Raw genomic sequence first — 24,887 nt, 5'->3', positions numbered from 1 at the left:
CTGAAAAGCACCATAGAAGTGTTAATATATAAATTCTGTGTCTGTACGTACTCACACACAGAGAGACGCCTAAATATTTTGGTTACCTCTGGGACTTGCAAAGAAAAGGTGCTTAAAAACAAAGGGGGGGTTGTTGTTTTGCTTTATATATATAGAAAACCTCAATATTTTCTTTCACGGCTGGAAAAAGGAAGAACAATAGCTAAAAACATGCTAACAATTCCTGTAAATCCCAGATTATTTGCAAAAACAGTGTATTTTTAATAGAGAATTCAAAGGGATCCTGCAGACTTTGTAAAACATGTCTGCAGAATTCCTCATGGATAGAGATCTCACTGTCTGGGCATTTTATATATGTCTGCTGCCCTTACTCAAAATGAGAAGGACGTTAGTTCATAAATCATCCCAGTGATTTCTCCTATATAAAAAATTGAGTGGCTAATATGTCTGGAGTGAGAGGGAATAGATATTTGTATATTAACATTATTTTATGGCTTGTCTACATGGTGTGGTAATGCCCTACATTAACTGGGTAGACCCTGCTGGTGTGCACTAAAGGTTCCCTAGCATGCCTTAACATAATAGCTTTTCTGCCTCCCTTCCTGACATTGCTCCTTCATACACTGTGGAGGACTCAGCAAAACAGAGGACTCAGCAAAACAGAGACAGCCAAAACCAAAAGACACTCCACTCTTCTGTGTCCTAAGTCCCACAATGCACATGCACAGCCCAAGTTTCAAGGCAGCAATGCAAGTGAGAAGAATTCTCCACCTAGGGGTATCCACAGAATTTGCAGGCTTCATTTACCTCCCAGGGCGCACTGCCCAGACCATATCCTCAGCTAAATCAGTTGCTAAAGAATGAAGCAGCAGATAGTAAATTCAGTCAAATATCTGTACTTGACTAGCATAGATTACCTGCTAACCAAATAACATAGGCACATTTATTTAATCTAGGGCCTTATAAAACAGTTCAATGGATAGATTCACTGCCCCCACACAGTGCTTAATACACACACGGCTGGCATGTCACTTGCCAAAGGACTCTAGCTACTCTACGAGTTATGGGGAGCATAGATAGGCAGCACAGTAACCATGTCTTAATGAGCACCCAATAAACAAAAGGACATGTCATGTATTACAGCACCACGCAGCAGCAGCTATAGTCTCGCTGCCCAAAGAGGATGAGATTTTCAAAGTCACTGAGAGGACTGGGACACCCAGTTCTCTTTAATTTTAAAGGTAATTGGGTGTCTATATCCCTAAGCAAGTGTAGGTCTCCAGGAGGCACAGAACCGAAGGAACAGTCCAAGAGGAGAGGTAAGGGGGACAAAGAGGACCATTATGCACTCCTGATTTTGGGCTGGTCCAGGCTTTAGCTTATAGAAACCCATCCCTGGCTACCTGTGAGTTGCAAAGTAGTCTTCTAGGATCTCTTGTGGTGGCACAGGCTATGAATATGACCTTAGCACATGCCTTACACTGGGGCTTGTAAACTGGCAGTGTAAGAATACTGTATCAGCACCAAAGGGATTCACCCTGAGTTTGCTGCAGCCCATTAATGTGTCCTATATAGGTGGCATCTTTCTGCAACCACTTTGAATGTGTTTCTGCTAAAGAGATAAAATAGCACCAAATACACAACATGCCATGTTTCTGAACAATCATAGTAAACATGGGAGACTCAAGAGGACTCAGTCTGATCTCACACTGGTGAGAATCAGGAATGACTCCACTGACATCTGATGAAAAGCACTAGGTATTAAATCTATGGAGTTACCTCGGGGCAAAATGAGCTAAGTGAAATCAGAATCAAACCCCAACATTTTCAGAAGAAATTACTTTATTTGTGGTTATGTCGTCCACAAGAATGATAAGACATAATCAATTCTGGGTGCATTTAGTTGCTTGAGGTTTGCCTTTCAGATTTAGCACCAAAATGTTTATGGAGATACCACAGTGGTTCGCATGTTAGAAATAGCAAAGGCAGGCAGGCAGCTGAATGGTTGTGATGTATCTCATATCTACCAGATGGTTGCCAAACAGTGCAATGTAGTGCACCGAACTACTTCAAAATCCCATCTGCTGTCTGGACTCACTCCTCATGCATCCCACACACAACTGGAGCAGAGACTCAAACGGTTACCCTTCGTGCAGTGTCCTTTAATCTAGTTCTCCAGAGTGCACCAGAATAGAGGCCCCCCCTGTAACCAGAAGCTGAGCCAATAGGAGCTGGCTCAACCACTAACAGGCATTCTTCATAAGACTCAAGCAGACTCAAAGAAAACAAGTCATTGGGCTCATCATTCCGAAAGACACAGTGCTCCAGCACCCAGGGCACAAGCAGTGGGTTGCCTGTTGACACAACTGAGAACTGCCGGTTTCAGAAATTCAAAAAACTTTGATGTCTAATTCTTTTCAATTAGCAACATATTGGACAAAGTTTTTTATTTGATCTGTGGGTCTTAAGTAAACGATTGGGTTTTGTTTGCCAGGGGAATATGCCGAGCGTGTGGATCGGTGTCTGTTCTGTGCAGCATCCTGTTCTAAGTGCACAGGACCAACTCAGAATGACTGTGTCGGCTGTGCAATCACAAGGTAAGTGATTGTGGTTGTTATTTATTTACATTGTGGTAGCAGGTAGAAGCCCCGGTCAGGATCTGTGTCCCACTGTACTAGGTGATGTACAAACTCATAAAAACAGACTAATTAACCCGATGAGGTGAATCAAGTGAGTATGACAAACAAAATTAGAGCAAGGAAGGAGAACAAAGGTGGCACAAATGAAACCAATTGCTTGCACAGCTGCTCAACCAGATGGGCCCTGAGGGAAGAAAATCTTTTTTCCTTAAATCAGTGAAATCAGCTAACCCTGACTGACATACAGGCAAACCATAACTGTTGGTAGTAGGTTTTGGCCTCTAACATGCCACAAAGGGGACAGGCTGACCCTGATCAGTGACAGACAGGGTATGTCTACACTGCAATTTAAAACCCATGGCTGGCCAGTGCCAACGGATGCGGGTTCATGGGGCTTGGGCTAAAGGTCTGTTTAATTGCGATGTAGATGTCTGGGCTTGGGCTGAAGCCCAGACTCTAGGACCCTGAAGGAGGAGGAGGAGGGTCCCAGAGCCCAGACCCAGCCAGAGCCCAAACATCTACACCACAATTAAACAGCCCCTTAGCCTGATCCCCACAAGCCGAAGTCAGCTGGCACAAGTTAGCCGCAGGTGTCCAATTGCAGTGTAGACAATATCTTCAGACACTCGGAGTCCATTTTTTGACTTGCCACATCTGCATTGGTTTTCATGACACATATTTGATTTATATGGTAACCTGGCATGAGATCAATTACCATACAGGGCCTGAAGGGATTATTGTCTAACGAAGACATAATTATTTATTTAAAATATATCTAAATACTTCCTTACTAGAGCAGGTCCTGAACTAAATCCCAACCTGAACCACTGCTCAAACTTTGGGAAAGTTTGAATCTAATATGAATTCTGCAGCTCAGGTTCACCTCTGCTATTTATACAAGGGAGCTATTATAGTCTCTTGTTTTAAATTCCATGTTCTTCCAATAGAGAAGTTGTAGCCTTGATTCTGCACTCACATTAGTTTTGCTCGGGTGTAACTGCACTGATCTCAGTGGAGTTACTCCATTTTTACACTGGTGTGAGACCAGAATAATCTCCTATAAGCTTTTTCCATGGCATAAGAACACACCAAAAAAAACCAAGTAAACATACAATTTATAACACCAGTGTCTATGACAAGACCTCTGAAATAACAAGAAACACCAAGTAGCGGTACAGGGTCAATTCATCCTTAAAGCAACTCTACTGCCTTTAGGTGGGTTATACCACGGATTAATTTGGCTCAGTGTGTCCGGCCAGAGTGTCAGGCTCAGAGCTGAAGTTCTATGCTTCTTCTGGGTGGTAAACTGGAACCTCTGTGTTACTGTAACACAGATTTTTGTGTGGGAGGGGAGGTTTGCTTGTTTATTGTTCCATGATAAAAGTTACGAGGTTTGTTACAATAATAACAAACAACACAAAACCCCCTAAATGTTCCAGGCTGTAATGATCAAGCTCCTCTCTTCCTTGAGTCTCCATGGCCTTTGGGAGGCTATGATCATAACCAGAGTTTTAGCTGCCTCCTATTTGGCTTCAAGCAGAATTTATCAGTCTTGTGTGGAGCTAGAAGGCTAGACATTTATTCCACCTCTGTCCCCAATTTTGGGATTCTAGAATATATACGTTGGTCATTTGCAGAGGTACTTTTCCTTACACAGGTTACACTACATAATACAACTGGAGAAGAGGGGAGTTAAGCTCCAAAGCTCTTATTTCACCGTAACAAGTCCCTCACCAGTTTTTTCTTTTTCTTTTTACATCTAGGGCTTCCAAAGAGAGTCAGGTTTTTTTCCTTCTGTCTGTCATAAAAGATCTACTAAGAAAATACAAAAATAAAAAGAAACAACAAAAACAAAAATAGATAAAAGAAAAATCCAAATGGAAACTATAGGGGAGAAAATAGCTCCAGTGGATACTATTTGTAATGTATTGGAAATAGACCTATTTAAGTCTCAGAGTCCTATGATTCTAAATGTTTCACACTGAAGAGTGTAATGAATGGCACTCTAATACAGACTAAAATTCAGGAGAGATGATCTCCTACAGCAGAATTCTTTTCCTTTTCTACAAAGGATGAAAAGATTGGGTTTTTTCCTTCTGAAGTCCTATGAAAATGAGAACACTGAACATCCCCATTCTCTGTGGGAAATCTCCTCTAGGCATTGTTCCCTTGTTCGGAAACCCAGGATGCTATTATCTGTTTTTAATGCATCAGGGAAATTTGGTTTTTCCCAGCCAAACAATTTAGTTCTCAATTAAAAAAACAACTTCTCCTCCCTTTCTAAATCTGTATATTCCGTGATCTATTGAGCTCAGGATCAGGATCTGAGCTGTCAGCTTCTATCATGAGGACTACACAGTGACCAGGGCAAGAGAGGGTCTCTCTTTACTGGGCTAGCTTTGTTGATAAAAATCAGTCTTAGTCTCCTGAACAGAGATAAAGTCTACTGGATGCCACATGTAGGTATGCGAGTCTCTCTCTCTCCAACCATCTGGAGTTCTTAACTCTTCCCCATTGATCCTATATGTTTGTTCCTAAACTTTTTCAAAGGAAGCATTCCGGGAACTGCTTATTTATGGGGCACTCCTGGAGAACTATTTTGCACTGAGTGAGCAAACCAGTGGCATAGCTAGGAGTGGAAATTTGGGTGGACCCTGACTTTCAGGTGGACGGGCAATGACAGACTGTGGTAGCTCAGCTTCTCCCCCAATGCCATGCCCTCTTCCTAGCCCTGGTACCCCCAGACACAGGGCTCCACCTGCCAAGCTGGGCATGCACATGGGGTAGCTCAGAAAATGGCAAGGCAGAGTTGCCAGAGCGTAGCTTTCTGAAGGGCGGGTGCCATGCAAAATTCCCTTGGTTTCATTAGCAATGCAATGCTCTGGTCATATTCTTCAAAGTTTTGCTACAGGCCTCTTCACATTTCACATAACTAAGATGTTGGAACCAATCAGAGGCAAAGATACAAGTACACACTACCCAATTTGTGTCCACAAAGCAGTGGTTTTGCCATCACAGCCATGTTTGTCCATCCCCACAAGTATCAACATTGCAAATCAGGGTACTTTTGAGATGATATCTAACTAAAAGACCATTTGACAAATTGTCCTCAAATTCTGCAGAAACAATCTCCCTTCAGAACAAATCTGGATGATTGTCACACCAAACCAGGGGTGAAAGTAAAACGCAGCTCTTACCAGTATGGGGCCACTCTGCCCCCCCCAAAGGGCGTGGCCTTGGGCGGAAGGGGCGGGGCTGGGGGGGTCAGTGTCCCCCAACCAGTCCATCTGTGCTCCCCGGCCCGCGTCGCCCGGGGCTCCAGCGGCAATTTAAAGGGCCCAGGGCTCTGGCCAGCACTGCTGCAGTAACGGTAGCACCGGTCAGAGCCCCGGGTCCTTTTAAATTGCAGCCCCGGGGCAGCAACTTCTTTTGCCCCCCCCCATCAGCAGCTGGGGGCTGAGGGGGCAAAAGGGGCAGCAATGTTAAAGCTTTAATATCGGTGCCCTTTTTGCGCCCCCCCATCGGCGGCCCTGCTGGGTCATCACTGCCCCTTTTGCGGCTCCCCCCCTCCCCCCCAATGACTTTAAAGTCAGTGTTACGGGCCGGTACTGGTGGCTACATTTTACTGGTGCGCCATACCGGCCCATACCCCCTTACTTTCACCCATGCACAAAACCAAAATTACAGGGGCACAAAGTAGGGTTCTATAATAGAACTTGGTTGCTATCATAATATGGAGAAACTACTGTCCTGAAATCAGTGCTAAGAAAGTAAGGAGTCAATCCTTAATTGTCCTTTTAAACACATATCAAGATCGGGCTCTACATATATAAATGCCAGTCCAGTCAAGGACGTGAGCACAGAAGTGCATGAGGCCATACAGAGTCCTCTCCATTATTTTCCTTAGCTGTATTTAAGACATCTTGAGGTTCTAGCCCACTTCTTCAACTTTTTCTTTCATATATATTTCTCCATATTTATTCATAGGCCACATCATTATAATATGTATCCTTTCCCCTTATTAAGATTAAAACCATTAAAAATAAAATAATTGCATACCTGAGCCAGTTATGTTGCTACTACATTCACTCAGTTCTTTCAGACTCATCAACAAAGTTTTGGAGAAGAGGAGTCATTAGCCAGCAATAAAAAGTATTCAACAATAACCCTCATAGGATTCAACAATAACCCTCATATGGGGACAGCCCCTTCAGCCCCAATCCTGTGAAGATTTACACAAATGTTTAACTTTATGCACTTTGAATAGTCCCATGGGCAGTTCAAAGCAAATCTTTAAAGTGAAACAAATAGAAAGCTTTGACAGAGGCCTAGATTTTTTCACAGATAACTTCTGTGACAGAAACATGTTCTTGGCTTCTTTTTAACAGACATAAGGAACATTTCAGAGCTTGTGGTACAGAGACATCAAGATAAGTGATTTTCTGTGGGGGAAAAAAAAGTCAAACTCAAATCTGAAGTATAAGATTGAAGTTAAAGGCTTAGCTGGCCTCCCACTTTATCTTACCAAATATTGTAAAGAAAATCAAAGGGAAATGAAAAGCAATGTGCAAAGAATATAAGTAATAAATATAGCTGGGTGAGGGTGGACGTTTTCTTTAAAGATGAAGAGACAGCTATAGACTTTAACTGTGGCATTTTGCCTCTCTCTACCACCACAGATTTTTTGATGATGGACAGTGTGTGCTGCAATGCCCCAAAGGGAAATTTGAATTTAACAACCAATGCCATTTGTGCCATCATACCTGTAGAGCTTGCAGTGGAAGTGAACCAAACAAATGTACTGCTTGTGGTACAGGTAAGTCAGATTTCTCCTTACAACTCTTTCCTTCGCCTCTTAGGTTCTCTGTGCCTCTGCTCTCAGGACCTAATCCTGTCCTGGAACTTCTGCCACCATTTCGGGCTATCCTCATGATTTAACTCAGTATAATGTCCTGGAATTCAGTTTGCAAGAAAAACACTTGAAAATACAGATGTATTCTGTTCTTCTTGTGTCAGTTCATTATTTGGCCAACAAAGACAGCCTAATGTATTTGGAATTATGCCTGTCTTTAGAGAGGCAAAAATAAAAACGTTTAAAAAAGGAAATGTTTTTGGTTGAATAAAATAGAAAACCTAAGTTTGGAAATAGAAAAGCTGCACTAGGCAGTCTAGTCTACCGTGGAAGCCTTTTTGTGCTAACCCAGACAAGAAAAAAGTCTGCTCTTTCATCACAATTCACTTAAACAAAACATGTATAATAGCCACAATAGCTTCATCTTCGGTCTGCTTCTAACTGCCCCCCTGCCTGGAAGAAATATATTAAATTATATTCAAAGGTGAGCCATGTGTCAGAGTCATGAAGCTCAGATCCAGATTCTGACCCAAGTCTGAACTTTGCCACAACTGGTGGGGGTGTGTGTGTTCTAATTCAATATTCTAGCTTAGGCACATTACAGAGGTAGATTCAAGCCTGACTCCAAAGTCCAAACTTCAACCAACTTTGGTAGGAATACATGTATGTTTCAGCTCTGGTGCTTTTGTTTAACAGTGAAAAATGTATGTTTCAAATAGCTATTACAGTGAGAATGTGTAAGTCTCAGAAAATGCCGCTCTTCAGGAGCTAAGAAGGACACAACAGTAACAGTCATTGCAGTACAAGGTAGATAATAGGAGTTATGGGATCACCAGGATCCTGTCTAAAGCAGACTTAGGTCAGATGCAGATGTACAGAGAACCCACTTCCACATTCCTAAAGAGAATGCTACCATCCACACAAAAGGAATCTAATCTCTTAACAAATGTTATCATTATACAGATTATATTTAAACAGACAATACAGGGAATTCCATGATCTAAGGAATTCTTTTTTACTTTGAAATTACAGTAGAGCATGGTAGATTTCTCCAAAGTACTGTACATGAACATATGTTAGATTTGTGGGGGTATAGTCTAAAAAGTTACTGAAAGTAAAGAGTATTCAGCTGCTGAAAAGACAGGAATGGATTATGTGACTTTGTCACAATATTTCCTTGAATACCGTTTTCCTGACAATATGTTACTTAAACCACTTTTTATGTTGTCAGAAGTACTGAAACTCTATGGATCAATGGGCAAACAAGCAGCTACAAGACTTATACATATAATTCTATAAATCTGTTGGTATTTCTGATTATCACTTATGACTAAATGAGCAAGCAAAACTTACACTATCATAAATTCAGAAAAGCTTGACAGGAGTGCTGAATTAGCTAATACAGCCAGACTGTGAAAGGAACACAGGCCATTGCCCTACCAAGTGGTAGTAACATAGCACAAGGCTGCTGTAAGGACAAAGGTATCTGAATCACTTGCCTTGACAGGCTTAACATCTCTCAAGTGTAGATGATCTTCCAAAGAACCTCTCTTTTCATTAGGTATTATTTTCCATTAAGATCCCCAAATACTAATTGAATAACATTTTTTATAAAATAATTAAGTTAAATTGTTATTCATTGTTCTTGATGACTCAGAGTATTGATAAGGGAATATGGAGCCTTTCACTTCTAGGAAGCCAGTTCAAATTCAGACCAGGTTGGTAGTGACCCAAAATCTTTCGCATCTGATTGACACTTTCATGGCAAATGTGAAATACATGGGCCAATGGTCTCAGTCCGGTTCTCAATACATAGATGTCTACATCACAAAAAACACTATTACAATACGTACTAATTAATACCTACATTGGCAGTCTCATTCAAGAGGCTGAGACCAAATGGACACAGAGGCTGAACCACACTTTTACCCCTATAGGCAGTATCTGCTTGTCAGGATCACAGCAGTGTGGGAAAAAGCTTGCACCGCTGCTGCCCATTCTGCCTCTAGTCTGGGCAACAATACAGAACTTCTATCTCTATGGGCTCCCAGAGAGGCAGACACCATGGTAACAGTCACAGTATCAGGATCTGAGTAGATTAGAATCCATTCTGCAACTTTCATGAATAACCAAAACTCACACACAAAAAGTAAAAATAAAAGAGTATCAATGCCTCTTTTTATAGCAGAGTAACTACCCATTACTAATAGTTTAGGTTCTGACTGTAGCTTCAAAAATTGTCATGGGGAAAATACTGATGCAACATAATACAGTTAGCACAGTAATAATAGTATTGTAAGGTGACTTGTAAAGAGCTCCCTTCACTGCAATGCAAAACGCCCTGAGTCATACCTGCTTTCACGTGGTGGGTGGGGTGGACTGAGGGAAGAGGTTTCACTACTGAAATGAGTCTGTGGCGTAGACTTGGGAGGGCTTTCATCTAGTAGACCTGCCAGTTTTTACCATCAAACACTAGAGATCACCGGTGCTTCAATATAAAATAGACAAGCTTACACTTCTAAATTCAATTCAGAATCCAAACTTTCAAGATTCAGAGTAATCAGGATGAAGATTCCAGTGAAGACCCAAGCTTCCCCAAAGTTGAAGTGAAAGATATCCGAGTTTAGGGAGGGGCCTCTTCTGTCACACCCAGATGTGTTGAGGAGAATTTGGGGTGAGAGTCCCAATCATGGAAGCTTCTCCATCCATATTTGAGGATTGTGGGGGTGTTTATAATGTTTGTGCACTTGAAATAACTATTATGAAATTTTTAGTGCCATAATTTCCGAACATGGTGGAAAGTGTTGGATACAGATCCTCAGTTGGTGTAAACGGGTGAATAACTGAGCTACACTGATTGACCATCAGCTGAAGCTCTGGTGTTCAGTGTTAACACTACTTTTTCTGCCTTAGCTAAATGATGTCTCTTTTACTGCTGATCTATTTCCTCCCACTGTGTTTCTGCTGCACAGACAAGAGAGGAAAAAAACGTTTCCTGTACATGGGAGAGTGCAGAGAGAGCTGTCCACGAGGCTACTACCATTCAGAGAAGAACAGCGCTTGTCTGTCTTGCTTAGAGCACTGTGAAATGTGCCTCGACTCCACCCAGTGCAACAGATGTTTCAAAGGATATTACCTATCTGATAATAGGTGCCTGAAGCACGAGTGTAGAGAAGGTAAGCACCCACCAGCAGGAACAATACCCCTGGGGCCAGATTCTCAGTTGAAAATCTGGCTCTTGTTTTCTGATACACAAAAAGACCAAATCCTAAGGTCCTTAACTCAAGTGCTGGTTCCCCTCTCACATGTATCCATGTAAATTGGGAGTCAGTCCCTTGAGGTGTATGGAGTTACGCAAGTGTAAGTGGGAGAAGAATCATATTGAGTTAAAATGAGTGATTCCAAGTATGAGTAGTACCCTTAGGGCTTGGCCAGATTGATACATTTATTTTCGGTATCCCAGCTGAATGCTTTAAATATTGACCCTTCATTTTGCTAGAATTAACCCTAAACTTGAAATCGTCAATGCGCAGGTGAAGTGGAGGACCCTAACTCTGAAGACTGCATACCATGTGCAGATGGATGCCGGAGTTGTTGGCTGGGTATGTGTTGTTTTTATGTGCCATTCCCCTGGTAGTTTCAATTGGGGATATGTTATTCCTTTTCATCTCTGATCCTAAATCCTTGGGTGGGGTTAATGAGCACTGTTCATTCTGTCCCAGAGCAAGCTGCATTTCAGATCATTTGATTCTTCAACACAGAGCCATAGCATGCACTATACATTGAGAATTATGCTTACCTAATTCCTCTTATGACAGGTTTCAGAGTAACAGCCATGTTAGTCTGTATTCGCAAAAAGAAAAGGTGTACTTGTGGCACCTTAGAGACTAACCAATTTATTTGAGCATGAGCTTTCGTGAGCTACAGCTCACTTCATCGGATGAAGTGAGCTGTAGCTCACGAAAGCTCATGCTCAAATAAATTGGTTAGTCTCTAAGGTGCCACAAGTACTCCTTTTCTAATTCCTCTTATGACACTCTTCTGAGATAGGTAAGTATTTGTACCACAACTAAGAAGTTTTGTGAATTTCCCAAAGCTACAAAAAGAGTTAATGTCAGAACCAGAATTAGACCTCAGCCATTCTAGGCCTGAGCACAGACCACTAGACTATTTCTCTTCTTTAAAGAAACATCTGTAAAGTCAAACTCCATTACAGGGCAATTTACTTCTGCTGAGCTTCAGTGTCTCAAAAATTGATTAATACTAGCAATTTTTCATGAGGAGAAAGAAATGTGTCTCCTACTCATAATGTGGTTCTGTCAGAATGTTTGACATCCTCAAATAAATACCATCTACTCATTCCAGAACAGTTAATTCTAATCTGCCTTATTTAATTCAAATGGAGACAGACAACTCACCACTATTTTTGGCCCTTGGGCATTTCTTTTGGAGACTTAAATGTTGAAAAGATGTTGCAGTTAGTTTAATTTATCTGGCTTTAATACACTTGTGTTCAGAAACCTGACTTCATCATGGCTATGCTGACAGAAGTACAACAGAAGAATCTATGACCCGGGGACTGAAGGAGAACAGGGTGACCCAACAGGAAGACAAAATAGTGTCCAAGTGGGGATTAATGAGACATGATGAGGAAATTCACATCACAGAAAGGAACTCTTTGCTGTCAAGCAATTTCCAAAAGTTAAATGAAAGTATACAGGGCCAAATTTTACACTAATTAACTTGTTATAAATCTGGAGTAACTCTACTGCAATCAGCAGAGTTACTTTGAATTTATAGTGGTATAAACAAAAGAGGATTTTGCCGTAGTGTCTTTCAGCAGTCTGTATTCAAATGTGTTAAAATTAGAGATGGCCCTGCATCACAAACTCTAGATCCAGATGTCAACAAGTTTCCACAGTTCGGGGTTATTCATATCTGGCACTTTGGTTTGGCCAAATCCCTAGTTAAAATTCTTGCTTTGTAACACTAGCTACAGCAGTAGATTGTATGGAGCCATCTAGAGCAAAGTGAATATTGAAAGAGGTATCTTCAAACATTCATTAAAAGAAAATTCATGAATGCACTCCCACCCAAAGTATTCACAGCCCCCTTGAGTTACTGTTTCCAAGCTTGCATGCATGTGATCATGATATTTTCACTTTTTTGCAAAAAAAAAAAAATACCCATACAAATATGTATTCATACAAATGTTTTCACCACGAGTGACTTATTCAAGCCCTCCAGTTCTTAATTGTTCAGTCATTCATAAATGAGCAAACATAATAGCATGTGACTTAGGTGACCAGTTACTCAGTATAAATATTATCAAATCCAACAACTTCTTTCATGACTGTGGATGTTCTTTTGGCAATGGAATGTGGTTCTGAAACGTCATTTCACCGTGACCCCCTTGTGCCAACAAAAATTACTACATGACCCTGGGCGGAGATCAACAGGAGTTCAAGCCTGCCGCCCCAGGCTGAAGCCCTTGGGCTTCGGCGTCAGCCCAGGGTGGCAGGGCTCGGGCTTCATCTTCAGCACCAGGCCACAGTGAGTGTAACGCTGGATCTGGCGACCCCTTTAACATGGATTCCCAACCCACTTTGGGGTCCCAAACCACAGTTTGAGAAGCACTGTAAAAATGGAGGCAGGAGGGAAGGATTCAATATGACTGTGTGGACCTTTCGTAAGCTTGCAGTCCTACTCCACACAAACTCCCTACTTGCTGTGAGGTTGGCTAGAAGAGCAGTGAAGGTGGAGAATCTGCTGCTATGCAAATCCTCCTGATCATGGATAACTGGGAAACAGAAAAAGGGGCTAAAGTAGTTGGCAAATGGGACACCCTATGTCTAATGTCATTCATCTCCTAAATATAAACTCACCACTAGGATTGCTTCCCACTTCCCTTCTGACTCTTACCTTTGAAGTTCTGATTTAAATCGGTTTCCAAAAGCTCCAGTCAAAGCTTGAGACAATTGGCAAGAGTCAGGCAAATTCAGGATCAATTTTCAGCACAGACCAAAGGTCAGAAGTGTTCAGGGTGCAGAAAGTTTGGTTGGAACTCCAGAAAATGTTTGTGATTTCTGGTTAAGATGGATGCACTGATAGAACAGTGGATATGGTTATTTTAAAATGCTACCACTGGATTTTAAACTGAAGCACAAAAGCAGGCAGGAAGCAAGATCCTGAACAGATTTCAAAAGTTATCACGTGTCCCTACAGTATAACATTATTTTTAAGTTCTAGATATAATATAAACTGGACGGAGCTGCTGGGAGGGGTTTTTGTTGTTGTTGTTGTTGTTATTAATTGGTTAGATTTTGGCTGCATCATTAGCTTAGTTTGCAGCTAAGACAAATGAAGGAAGAGGGTTCTCATATCTGATCAGAATGGATAGACTAGAAGATACCTCTGAGAGCAAACAGCTGGGCCATGCTGCTCTGCCCAGCCAAAAGTGGTTTCTGATGACAAATGCTGTAAAAACATCCAAGGGCCACAAAAGACACAAAACAATGAAATGTTATGTGTGCTGGCAAAATACTGAATTTGATGCATTCGTATTCATCCAAAAATGCCAGATATAACTTTTTCTTTCTGAAGCATGATCCTGCAGTCTTTACTTGTCTTGGACATATCTCACCTCTGGCAACAATAAGAAATTTTGCCTCAGATCTGGGCATAATGGTATTTGGGGCACTCTCAGTCAGCAGTGCACTAGGAGTTTCTGGGGATAAACAAATGTCCTTTCTAGAAAATAGTGTAATAGCCCAACTAGAATTAAAGTTATGTCATTTTCTTCCCTAAAAAGATATGATTCTTAATATGTAAATAGATATAGATACATTTTATTTAGATATACAAAAAGATTCAGACTCTTCAGTGAAATGAGTAATGATACATATCCTTTGTTTAGTCTTTTGAGATCTATGGATGAACAGCAGTATCTAAAAACTAACTATTATTATCCTGCTGCAACACTGGGTTGTGAGTGAACCACAGCTTTTACTGACTGCTGGATGACTTATAGGAACCTAATGAAATAAAAAAGCGAGATACATCACAAACACATTGTAATAAGCTTGTTGATTGATGGATTTGTTACCTTCAGCAAATCACAAGGGTTTAACTGATTTTTTTCTTTTTATAAACTGTGATTCTTTGGTAATGCATGTAACTTCAAATATACTCAATAGGGTCAGCTTAATTATGATAACTGAACTGAGTGTGTAGCTAGTAGACTGTGGGCAGAATTCTTGCTTGCCACAACTTGGGTCTGCTGTATTTCTATCTATCTCTGTTTACCTTTATCTGTGACCAGACATAAATTATAAACCTTCTGGTAGCTAATTATTTATGTCTTGACTGACCTATATCAGCAATCTCTTAGTCACAGTTCATGACAAGTGATCAACAAAGATAAATGTAATATTTCAGGATCAAACTTTACCCTCAGTTTCTGTCAGCTATTATACTTCAGTAGCTTAGATTTAGGACCTGGTGAAGGTAACATGGCAGGAGAGGGTAGGAAAGATCTTGAGGAAAGTTGAGGAAGCAATGAATGGATTGGCCCAAAGAAGGTGGTAGGCAGATGGACCTTGGTGTCTTCTCAGATGGATGAAGATGGCAGATGCTTGCACAATAACCCGATCCCCAGTGTTGAGATACGGGGAAGAAGCAGTCTAGTTTTAGGAATAGAGAAGTCACTTAACTTCTCTCTGCCTCATTCTCCACATGTCAAAGGACGTATTGACACTTACTTCTCTCACAAAGGTATTCTGAAACTTAATTAATGATAATAAGCCATTTTGAGAGGAAAAGTATTGATGTTATTAAAACAGATACAGCAGTGATAAGGCAAAAGACACTGTTACAGACCAGTCAGACCATTTATAGGAAAATGCTCCAAAAAGAGACATTACTAGTAATGCATTTAGGGTGCACTGGTATCAATGAGAGCTACAACTGCTAGGTATCATGCAGTGTATTGTGAAATCCATATTTTTAAATAGCCATTTTTATTGAGACCTAGAAAGCAGACCCATAGTTTTAAGCCTAATTCTTATCCTAGTGCACAACACTAGTAAATTACCAGGCTGAGTGCTAGAGAATTCTGCAGGTGCAGTGGAGATGGGCTCTTTCACCAGGCCATGTATTATGGCAACTACTGCAGCCTCACTGCTATAGAAAACCTATATTCATAATGAATCCTCATCTTCCCACCGAGGGGTGGGGGGGTTGGTCCTGTAACAACACTGGAATAATATGCGGGAGTTAAAGACTCTCCTTTTTTTGCCATCATCATCTCTGCTGATTCCTGACTGGCAAACATGAATCCTCTTGTTCTCTGCTTCACTACACTGAATGGTGGCAGCTCACAGAACAATGGTTACTATTATGCCACCAAACACGTAAATAAATTTTAGGACTGGTGCATTGTGTATCGTGGCATTTCCCGTTTCTGCAATTCTCTCTTTGATACTGCAAGTGGGTCTACATGAGAACTGTTGCTGCTGCCTGATGGCAGTGGCATAACAGACACGTTTGCTAATTTTAATACTAAGAATACTGTCCAGCTAATAAGACTACCTCTGTGGATGCTATCTAAGAAGGCCCTAAAACACAGAACCTGAGGTACCTAACTGTGTGTCTCAAGTTCCCTGGCCCAGGCAATGTGGTTCTTACAATTCATCCTAAATCTCTCGTGGAGCCAGAAATGAAGGAAACGATGTCAGATGTAGCCAGTAGCGTCAAATATGACATTGGAGAAATCCCCTGAGCATGCTCCATGAGCTGCTGACAAGAATGTATGTGTTATTACATTAGAAATGCTGCTGTGTCACAGAGACAGACTTTAGAAGAGAGGAGAAGGTATTAAAAGATCTCTCTGCTCTGGCAAACAGGCACAGATACCAAGTCGCTCTTTCAGGCAGTAATTCAGGCTAGAGCTGGACTATTTGTGCCAGATTGTAGCTATGGAGCCTGCAATTTTTGCCCTTCAAAAGATCAAGTGGAGGGTTGTTTGGGAGTGGGAGGGGAGAAAGGCAGAGGGGTAAAGTGAAAGAAGCTGCAAGACAGGGTGGGGGGAGCCTCAGCCTGCAAAGACTTCAAGCTCCTCCCCCCATGAGCACAAGGTCCAACAGTGCAATCCTAGATCTCATTTACCTCAGGGAGCTGGCCCTTTTAGCCTTAACCCACACTGGAAACCAGCCAATGAGAGCACCAGCAAGTAGCATCACACTCCTCACATGCCTGATACCCACCTCCTGCATAACACATTCCCTAAGGTCATCGAGTCAAATGTTGCTCCTCCCCTCAGCATCTGACAGATGCACTCTGTCCTCCCTAAAGAACTCAGGCCCATTTTATCAGCTATCATCATGCCCCACCCCTCAATTCCCAAAATTATCCTGGCTACCTCATGGTTCACATTTTTTTCATGTTCTGTCAGTAAGGGCTACTGCATCCCCTACTGCATCACACACACCTTGCGAGCATTTCTGACCAAACCAATTGAGTGTGACACTCTAACTGGATAAATCAGCTCTCCATCTCTGTGTATCATAAGCCTTAAATCTAATCCAGTGCAATTCCCAAAGTCATTTTCACCAAGGTGGGTGAACATCAGGTGACTATAGCTTGGACATCAGTTAGTGCAACCAAGGCATGTGCTGGACCTAGCACCTCCCCTGTCTACCAAACTATCAAAGGCAAATGACTTCAGTCTCAAAGCTCAGTTGTGATCCACCTGCTGACCTGGCCACCTGCATGTGGGCCCAATGCACAATACAATGCCCACAGACCCAGACCTGAACCTTCCTCCCGATGTCTCTTGCAATTGTAAATAACAAGGTTAATGCAAATCGTGGCACACCGAGAGATGAACAAAGCCAGAAATGCACACTAGCCTGCAACAAGAAATTAAGCCAGAGAGGCACCCTGAAATCATGGAGGAAATCAATCCCAGAGCACCAGGTATATTGCATATCCCATTGCTCGAAGGTCAGTGATGGACCATAAGCACTGAAGTCCTTCTTGATCTCTGAATTCTCTAACTTTCACCAAACCAACCATTCAACCAGAAAGTCAGGGGAGCAATAGAGGTTGGGAGAGTTTGTTTTTTTTTCCTGTTTGTAATAATCCTAAAATTTTCATGAGCCAAGACTTCACAACTTTCCTTGTGTTCCTTTTGTTATTCTTGTAATTGGATCACGTTTGATTTTTGATGAGAGGGCGTGTACCATCCACTCCCAGACTCAGAGCTTGCTTCATTGTCTCAGTTTCTCCAGGTTCTTTTAAAAACAATGAATTTTAAACTTTCTACAGAGATCTACCCTAGCTCTTCAGAAAGTGACTGTGCTACGTCTCCTTTAAAGTCAACAGAGTTACTCTGGTGGAACTGCAGAACGTGGCTCATTTTATTTCACTGTTTATAGAGTCTCTGAAATTAGTATAAGTAAAGATGCCTGCAGAGCTGGAAGGTACTGATGGTTTGTAGTTTTAGTTATATTCTATGTATGAAAATATAGCCCATAGGATACATACTTTGTTTTCAACCAGCCAGTGCACTCCCATGAGAGAATGGCCAGTGGATCCATGAGCTCACCAATCCGTCAGCCCCTCGGCTAAGTTACTTCCCTTCACTTCCATAAACCCCTTCCACAGCTATCGTATGAAGGAAGCCCCTGCATAACTGCGTGCTGTGTCCTGTTGGAATGTTTATCCCTAAACAGATGCCTCAAAACCTGCCGACCATCTGTGTAGCAAAACTCTACAAGTTCTGCTGTGCCCAGGTCCCTCCGGGCCTATGGAAAGGGTAGCAGGATTTGCCCCTTAAGACCTTTGCATCAAGAGCTTTTTTCCAATATCACCTCTGAGAACACAGGAACCAGAGCAGCAATATTTACTAATTGGAGTGATCATCAAGACAAAAAAAAAAAAAAAGAGACAGATGAGCAACTACATTGTTCTCGTTCAAGCATTCTTTATAAGAATAAATACGGAAACACTCTGAGTGGCAGTACTCCTAGAAGAACAAACTCAGGTATAAGCATTTGGGGCCAAATATGCCTCAGTTACACCAGTATAAATCTGAATAGCTGTCAAAGGCCATCCAAATCAATCTTGGCTGCAAGGGAGCTAACAAACAGAGAAGGAAGACTGAATCACTTGCAAAATACTCTACAAAGCCATTACACAGAATGAGATGGAGAAAAATGGAATATAATGGAGCTGGAGTGAGAGAAAATGTTTTTGGAGAAGATTTAAAGAACCCATGAGATGACTCAAGGGCAGCACTATGAACAAAGATTCAAGTGTACAGGTACAAATTGGGACTCTGGCTGTTGTGTTCTTGATTAACGAATAGAAAGTGATCTAGTTCTCATAGCAACCTAAGAAGCACAAAGCAAAACTTCATTTCTTAAAGATATCTCTGATGATGAATAGGCAAAGACTTTCAAAATACGGAGAATATTACTACAAAGATCCTCTTTTATCTTAGAGTAAATCTTCCTCCAGATGTTAATCTCACAGGATGGGTTTTAGCTTTGCAGATAATAGGTCTTGTTTGCACTGGCTTCTTAAGTGGGAAATGCAATCTGTCCAAAAATAATACCCAGTAAATTTGGAACACTTTTTTTGATTTTCAGCAGTGACATTTCAGTGTAGGCAGAACATGAGATTCAAGGATGTTGTCTTTCCAACAGTATCTTCGCATGGAGACTTTCCTTAGGTGCTTATAATATTAAACATATCTAATAAGAATCAGTAAATTAAAGACTCTTTTTTGTAGCGTTTTATTTCTTCATGAAATAACATTTCTGGGTCAATTCATGCTTGAGGAAAGCCTGTTAAGTCAATGGATTTATTCAAGGGATGAATTTGACCTAGACCTTCAGCAGTTTTAGATGCACAGCCTCTTTACTATTTCCAGCTTGGCATCTGCAGAGCTGAAATCATTTTTTAGTATTCACAAAGTAGTTCAGCCTTGGCTCCTCAGCGTGTTGGGTTTTGGCAAAATCTGAGCCAAATTCTGCTTTCATTTCCATGGGTAAGATTCCATCAATTTCATTGAGTTACAGATTCACAGTGCGACTGAGAGCAGAATTTTACCCTCTGATTATTGGAGGTTTGAAGCCGGATCTATAGACTCTCGTTAAACCGTTTAACCATAGAATCAGTCTGAGAGTGGGAGGGCAGTCATTGTGTTAGAAATCTGCTTGGCTTTGCAAGGTACAAATGCTCCACTTTAACAGTCTAGCTTAAAAGTTGTGATATGTCAGCAGCCACTTCAAGCCAGAATTCTCTGTAGAAATAAACAATAAAGAAGAGTTTCTTGCTGATCTATTGCTGGTGTGTTCTGCTATTTCTATGAGGTTTATCAAAGAACGAAAACATATGTAAAATTTAACAATGAACCTCTCAGCAACTTCACCCCAAGTGTTATTCACAAGCACCTACTTCTTTAAACAGTTACAAACAGGTGCAAGCTTTGGGTTTGTGCCTTTGCATAAGGAAGAGCATTTATGGAACCTCTTACTGACTGAAGCAAATGCAAATCTTCTGGGACTGTCTGCATATGGAAGGGAAGTTAAATTGTTTATTATATAAGCCAGGGATTAGCAACCTTTCCGAAGTGGTGTGCCGAGTCTTCATTTATTCACTTTAATTTAAGGTTTCGCATGCCAGTAATACATTTTAACGTTTTTAGAAGGTCTCTTTCTATCAGTCTCTAATATATAACTAAACTATTGTTGTATGTCAAGTAAATAAGGTTTTTAAAATGTTTAAGAAGCTTCATTTAAAATTAAATTAAAATGCTGAGCCCCCTGGATCGGTGGCCAGGACCTGGGCAGTGTGAGTGCCACTGAAAATCAGCTCGCATGCCGCGTTTGGCACGCATGCCATAGGTTGCCTACCCCTGATATAAGCCTTGCCATGGCTACACATTTTTGATAGCAGGGGACAGACTGATCCTGCTGCCATTCAAGTCAATGGCAAAACTCCATTGGACTTCTGGAGTGCAAGATTAGGACTGTAGTGTTGCCCTCTGATACCCTTACTAATACTGAGTAGTGCCTTACTCCACCACTAGTCCTATTGACTTCTGTGAAATTATTTGTGGAGTAATGTACTGTTCAACATGATTAAAGGTATCAGATTTTAGCCCAGTGAGATATGTATTTCTGTACAATACAGTTTTTCTCAAACATGAATGACAGCCCTAACATCTCAATACATATGAAACTCGCTTTAGAAATAATGCACCTATCATATTGCTTGGATTCCTCTCATTATGTTTCTGAAATACCAAAAACAGACTATAGTTTATACTCTCACCCAAGTTAGACATTTCCCTTTTTATTCTATTTTTATGACTGATAACCTCCAGACAAACCCAAAACCACCATTCTGAATGCTCTGATTTTCAGGTGGTTTATTTCAATGACCCCTGACTAACTACTGCTACTATAGATGTATTGATGGTGTATACTCTCTGCTTAACCTCTCACTTAGGGGCCCGCTCCTGCTCCCATTGTTGGATTCTTGCCATTAACTTCACCAGGAGTGAGATTGAGCCATTAATTCCTCTCTGTAAAAAAGAGATCAGAAAGTTCTTGTGTGGGATTCATCCCTTGACTGCTAGCAGAAGTACTTGACTGAAGACAAGATATATAGCTATCCCACTGCAGTTTTGGTGTATAACAGTTATATGTAGTTTTGGTTTATGAAACTGTGAAACTACTAACCGTGATATGTAAGCCAACACTTAGATCAGTCTTTGTACCAGATAACTGGAGGATAGCTAATGTAACACCAAAAAAGGCTCCACAGGCAATCCTGGCAATTGCAGGCTGGTAAGCCTAACTTCAGTATCAGGCAAATTGGATGAAACTATAGTAAACAACAGAATTATCAGACACATTGATGAACACGGTTTGTTGGGGAAGAGTCAACCTGGCTTTTGTAAAAGGAAATCATGCCTCACCAATCTATTAGAATTCTTTGAGGGGGTCAACACACATGTGGACAAGGATGATATAGTGATATAGCATACCCGGACTTTCAAAAAAGCCGTACCTCACCAAAGGCTCTGAGGCAAAGTAAGCTGTCATGGGATAAGAGGGAAGGTCCTCTCATGGATCAGTAACTGATTAAATGATAGGAAACAAAGGGTAGAAATGAATGGTCAGTTTTCACAGTGGAAAGAGGGTAATAGTGGTGTGTCCCCCAGGCATCTCTACTGCAACCAGTGCTGTTCGACATATTCATAAGTGATCTGGAAAAAGGGTTAAGCTATGACATGGCAAAGTTTGCAGATGATACAAAATATTCAAGGTAGTTAAGTCCAAAACTGACTGTGAAGAGTTACAAAGAGATCTCACAAAACTGGGTGACTGGGCAACAAGATGGCAGATGAAATTCAATGTTGATAAATGCAAAGTAATGTATATTGAAAAACTATCCCAACTATACATACAAATTGATGGGATCTAAGTTAGCTGTTGCCACTCAAGAAAGATCTTGGAGTCATTGTGGATAGTTCTCTGAAAACATTTGCTCAATGTGCAGCAGCAGTCAAAAAAGTGAACAGAATGTTAGGAACTATTAAGAAAGGGATACATACTAAGACAGAAAATATCATAATACCCCTATATAAATCCATGCTACGTCCACACCTTGAATACTGCATGCAGTTATGGTCATCCCATCTCAAAAAAGATGTATTAGAATTGGAAAAGTACAGAGAAGGTCAAGAAAAATTATTAGGAGCATGGAACAGCTTCCATATGAGGAGAGATTAAAACGATTGGGACTGTTCAGCTTGGAAAAGAGATGACTCAGGGGGCATATGATAGAGGTCTGTAAAATCATGACTGGTGAGGAGAAAGTGAATAGGGAAGTGTTATTTATCCCTTCACATAGCACAAGAGCCAGGGGTCATCCAATTATATTAATAGGGAGCAGTTTTAAAATAAACAGAGGGAAGTACATACATCTTCACACAACACACAGTCAACCTATGGCACTCATTATGGGTGACATGTGACAGCCAAAAGTATAACTGGGTTCAAAAAAGAATTAAATAAATTCATGGAGTCTAGGTCCATCGATGACTATTAGCCAAGATGGTAAGGGACACAACCCCAGAACCTCTGACTCCCAGAAGCTGGGACTGGACGACCGGGGATGGATCACTCAACAATTATTCTGTTCTATTCATTCCCTCTAAAAATCTGGCACTGACCACTGTACGAAGACAAGTTCCTGGGCTAGATGGACCATTCGTCTGACTTAGTATGGCCATTCTTATGTTCATATATAACCCATCACATCAGGGGTTGGCACATTTTGGACCAGATTCTTATTTTGCAAACTAGTATAAATCAAATCCATTAAGTCAACTGACCTATTCCACCTGATAGTACTTCCTCCCACTCAACCTCTTCTCATTTCAAATGCCTCCTAAAAATCCAGATCTTCCCTGTTGCTGAAAAACATGAATTTATTATCACTTACTCCTGAGACCCGCTGCCCTCTTAAGCTATGGAACCATTACATGGAACACACTGAATAACCACATAATCTTTGTTTTCTCATACCTCATCTCCTCTATTGTTCATTACAACCTTTCCTTACATCATGAGTCAAATTAGACTGTATAATCTTTGGGGCAAAGACCATGTCTTTTTCTTTTTGTTTTGTAAATAAAACCACAGTAATCAAAATTAAAGTTAGTCCTGTGTTATAGCACCATAATTAAGAGCAGAATCTGGCCTTCTCTCTTGCTGTTATACGCTGATGTCCTTTCTCACCTGGCTGGCTCTCAGGTGTCCTGGCCACCCAAAGAAAGGTGAAATGGCGTCAAGAAAAAAAGGAAGAGAAAGAAGATAGAACAGATAGTGTGACAGAAGAGAGAAAGATGAAAAAAGAAAACTGGGACAAAAATGGAAGAAAAAAACCAAACCTTTCACACAACCAGAGACGACCCAAGCAACAAATCTTGGGTCTGATATTTCCCAAAGTTTGGGGATTGCCTGGGTGCTGGGATTTTGGTTTGGGCCCCTCTCTAGTCAACATTCCCATTATGAGAGCAGTGTATGCTTCAGTTGTTTTAACTGAGAGCCAATAAAGTAAAAGTAAAAAAAATTCTAGAGTGGTAAAATATAACTATACTCATCGGTGATACATTAAAGCTTACAGTACTGTTTTCATATTATTTCATGATATTATTCAGAGAAACATAAAAGGCAATAAAACTAGCAATAACTTGAAATTAAGCAATTACAAAATCTTGATTCTTAAAGGAAGACCATAGTGTAATATCAAATCATTTCTAGCCATTACCTTTGATTAAATTTTAAAAGGAGAGCAAGGGCTTGATAATGTCAGGCGCTGAATACCTCATCTCCCTCTGATTGCAAGAGGAGCTGGGTGTGCTTAATACATTGCAGGCTCAAGGCGAGTCAATTAATTTTTCCTCCAAGCAATTTAATTAAAAAGTGATAGTTAATAAACAAATGGAAAGCTAGAACAAAAAGTGCATAAAATTATACTCACAGTGCATAAAGTTAAGTGTACTCTTGAGTCATTTCAGGATCTGGTTCTAATTTGATGGCACTACTTGAGTGAGTAATTATATTCAATGGGGGAAATTCAGTAGAGAGGACCTGTAATGTAAGTAATGTTTCCAGAATCAGACCCCGGCTAAACACTGTGAACAGACATAATGAAACATCACCAGGATTTTCAAAACACCTTTGGACTTAATTTTTAATATGCATGAACACATATAAATATCTATTTAAGCCTCTATGGTAATATTACAAATCCCTTTCAGTTTAACTTTATTTATTCAAACATAAATACTCCTCCAGCAAAACGCCATTATGCTTGTAACATGAATGTCAGTACTTCTCTTCAGGAATAGAAAAGGCACCAAACAATTTCCCAAACCAGAGAATTACAATTGAAATTAGAGTCTTTGACTTTTGACCAACAGTTAATCTTTTAATGTACTTTTCTTATATCAAAACAGAGATTATTTTTACACCAAATAGTGTCTCTACTCCAGCCTTATTGTGCTAGAGAAAGTGGGGGGCGGGGAGGAAGGAATCAGTTGGTTACGAAGTGGGAGGGAAACCAGATGACTTTCTCCATGAACTCTAGGTGATGAATACTTAGCTAACGTCTCTGTAACAAAATCGCAAAGTCAATGAAGTCAATGGGAGTTGTGCACACATAACTGAGGGCACAATCTGACCATAGATTTTGAATGGGTTAAATCCTGCTCCCATTGTAATCAATGGGTGCTTTGCTTTTGGCTTCAAAAGAAGTGGGGTGAGTACCACTAGAATTGGAAATAACACTGATAATATCAGGATAATATGCAG

General features: G+C 40.8%; 1 protein-coding gene across 2 annotated transcripts in view; it reads left to right on the top strand.

Annotated features, from left to right (window-relative positions):
* PCSK5 (proprotein convertase subtilisin/kexin type 5) overlaps window positions 1-24,887 on the top strand; it is a 299,939-nt gene that overhangs the window by 238,855 nt on the left and 36,197 nt on the right. The window contains exons 21-25 of one of the 2 annotated variants that reach the window (XM_073345120.1): window positions 2,495-2,597; window positions 7,319-7,455; window positions 10,464-10,667; window positions 11,025-11,093; window positions 12,009-12,665. In XM_073345120.1, the coding sequence (XP_073201221.1) occupies window positions 2,495-2,597; window positions 7,319-7,455; window positions 10,464-10,667; window positions 11,025-11,093; window positions 12,009-12,016 (521 nt within the window). In that variant the 3' untranslated portion in view covers window positions 12,017-12,665. Of the gene's footprint in view, window positions 1-2,494; window positions 2,598-7,318; window positions 7,456-10,463; window positions 10,668-11,024; window positions 11,094-12,008; window positions 12,666-24,887 lie in introns of those variants that run through there. The other variant, XM_073345119.1, reaches the window with a different exon arrangement.

Source organism: Lepidochelys kempii, chromosome 5 (genome assembly GCF_965140265.1).
Source record: "Lepidochelys kempii isolate rLepKem1 chromosome 5, rLepKem1.hap2, whole genome shotgun sequence".
Lineage (NCBI taxonomy): Eukaryota > Metazoa > Chordata > Testudines > Cheloniidae > Lepidochelys > Lepidochelys kempii.
Note: the sequence above shows the minus strand (reverse complement) of the source record. Positions and strands in the feature narration are given on the sequence as shown.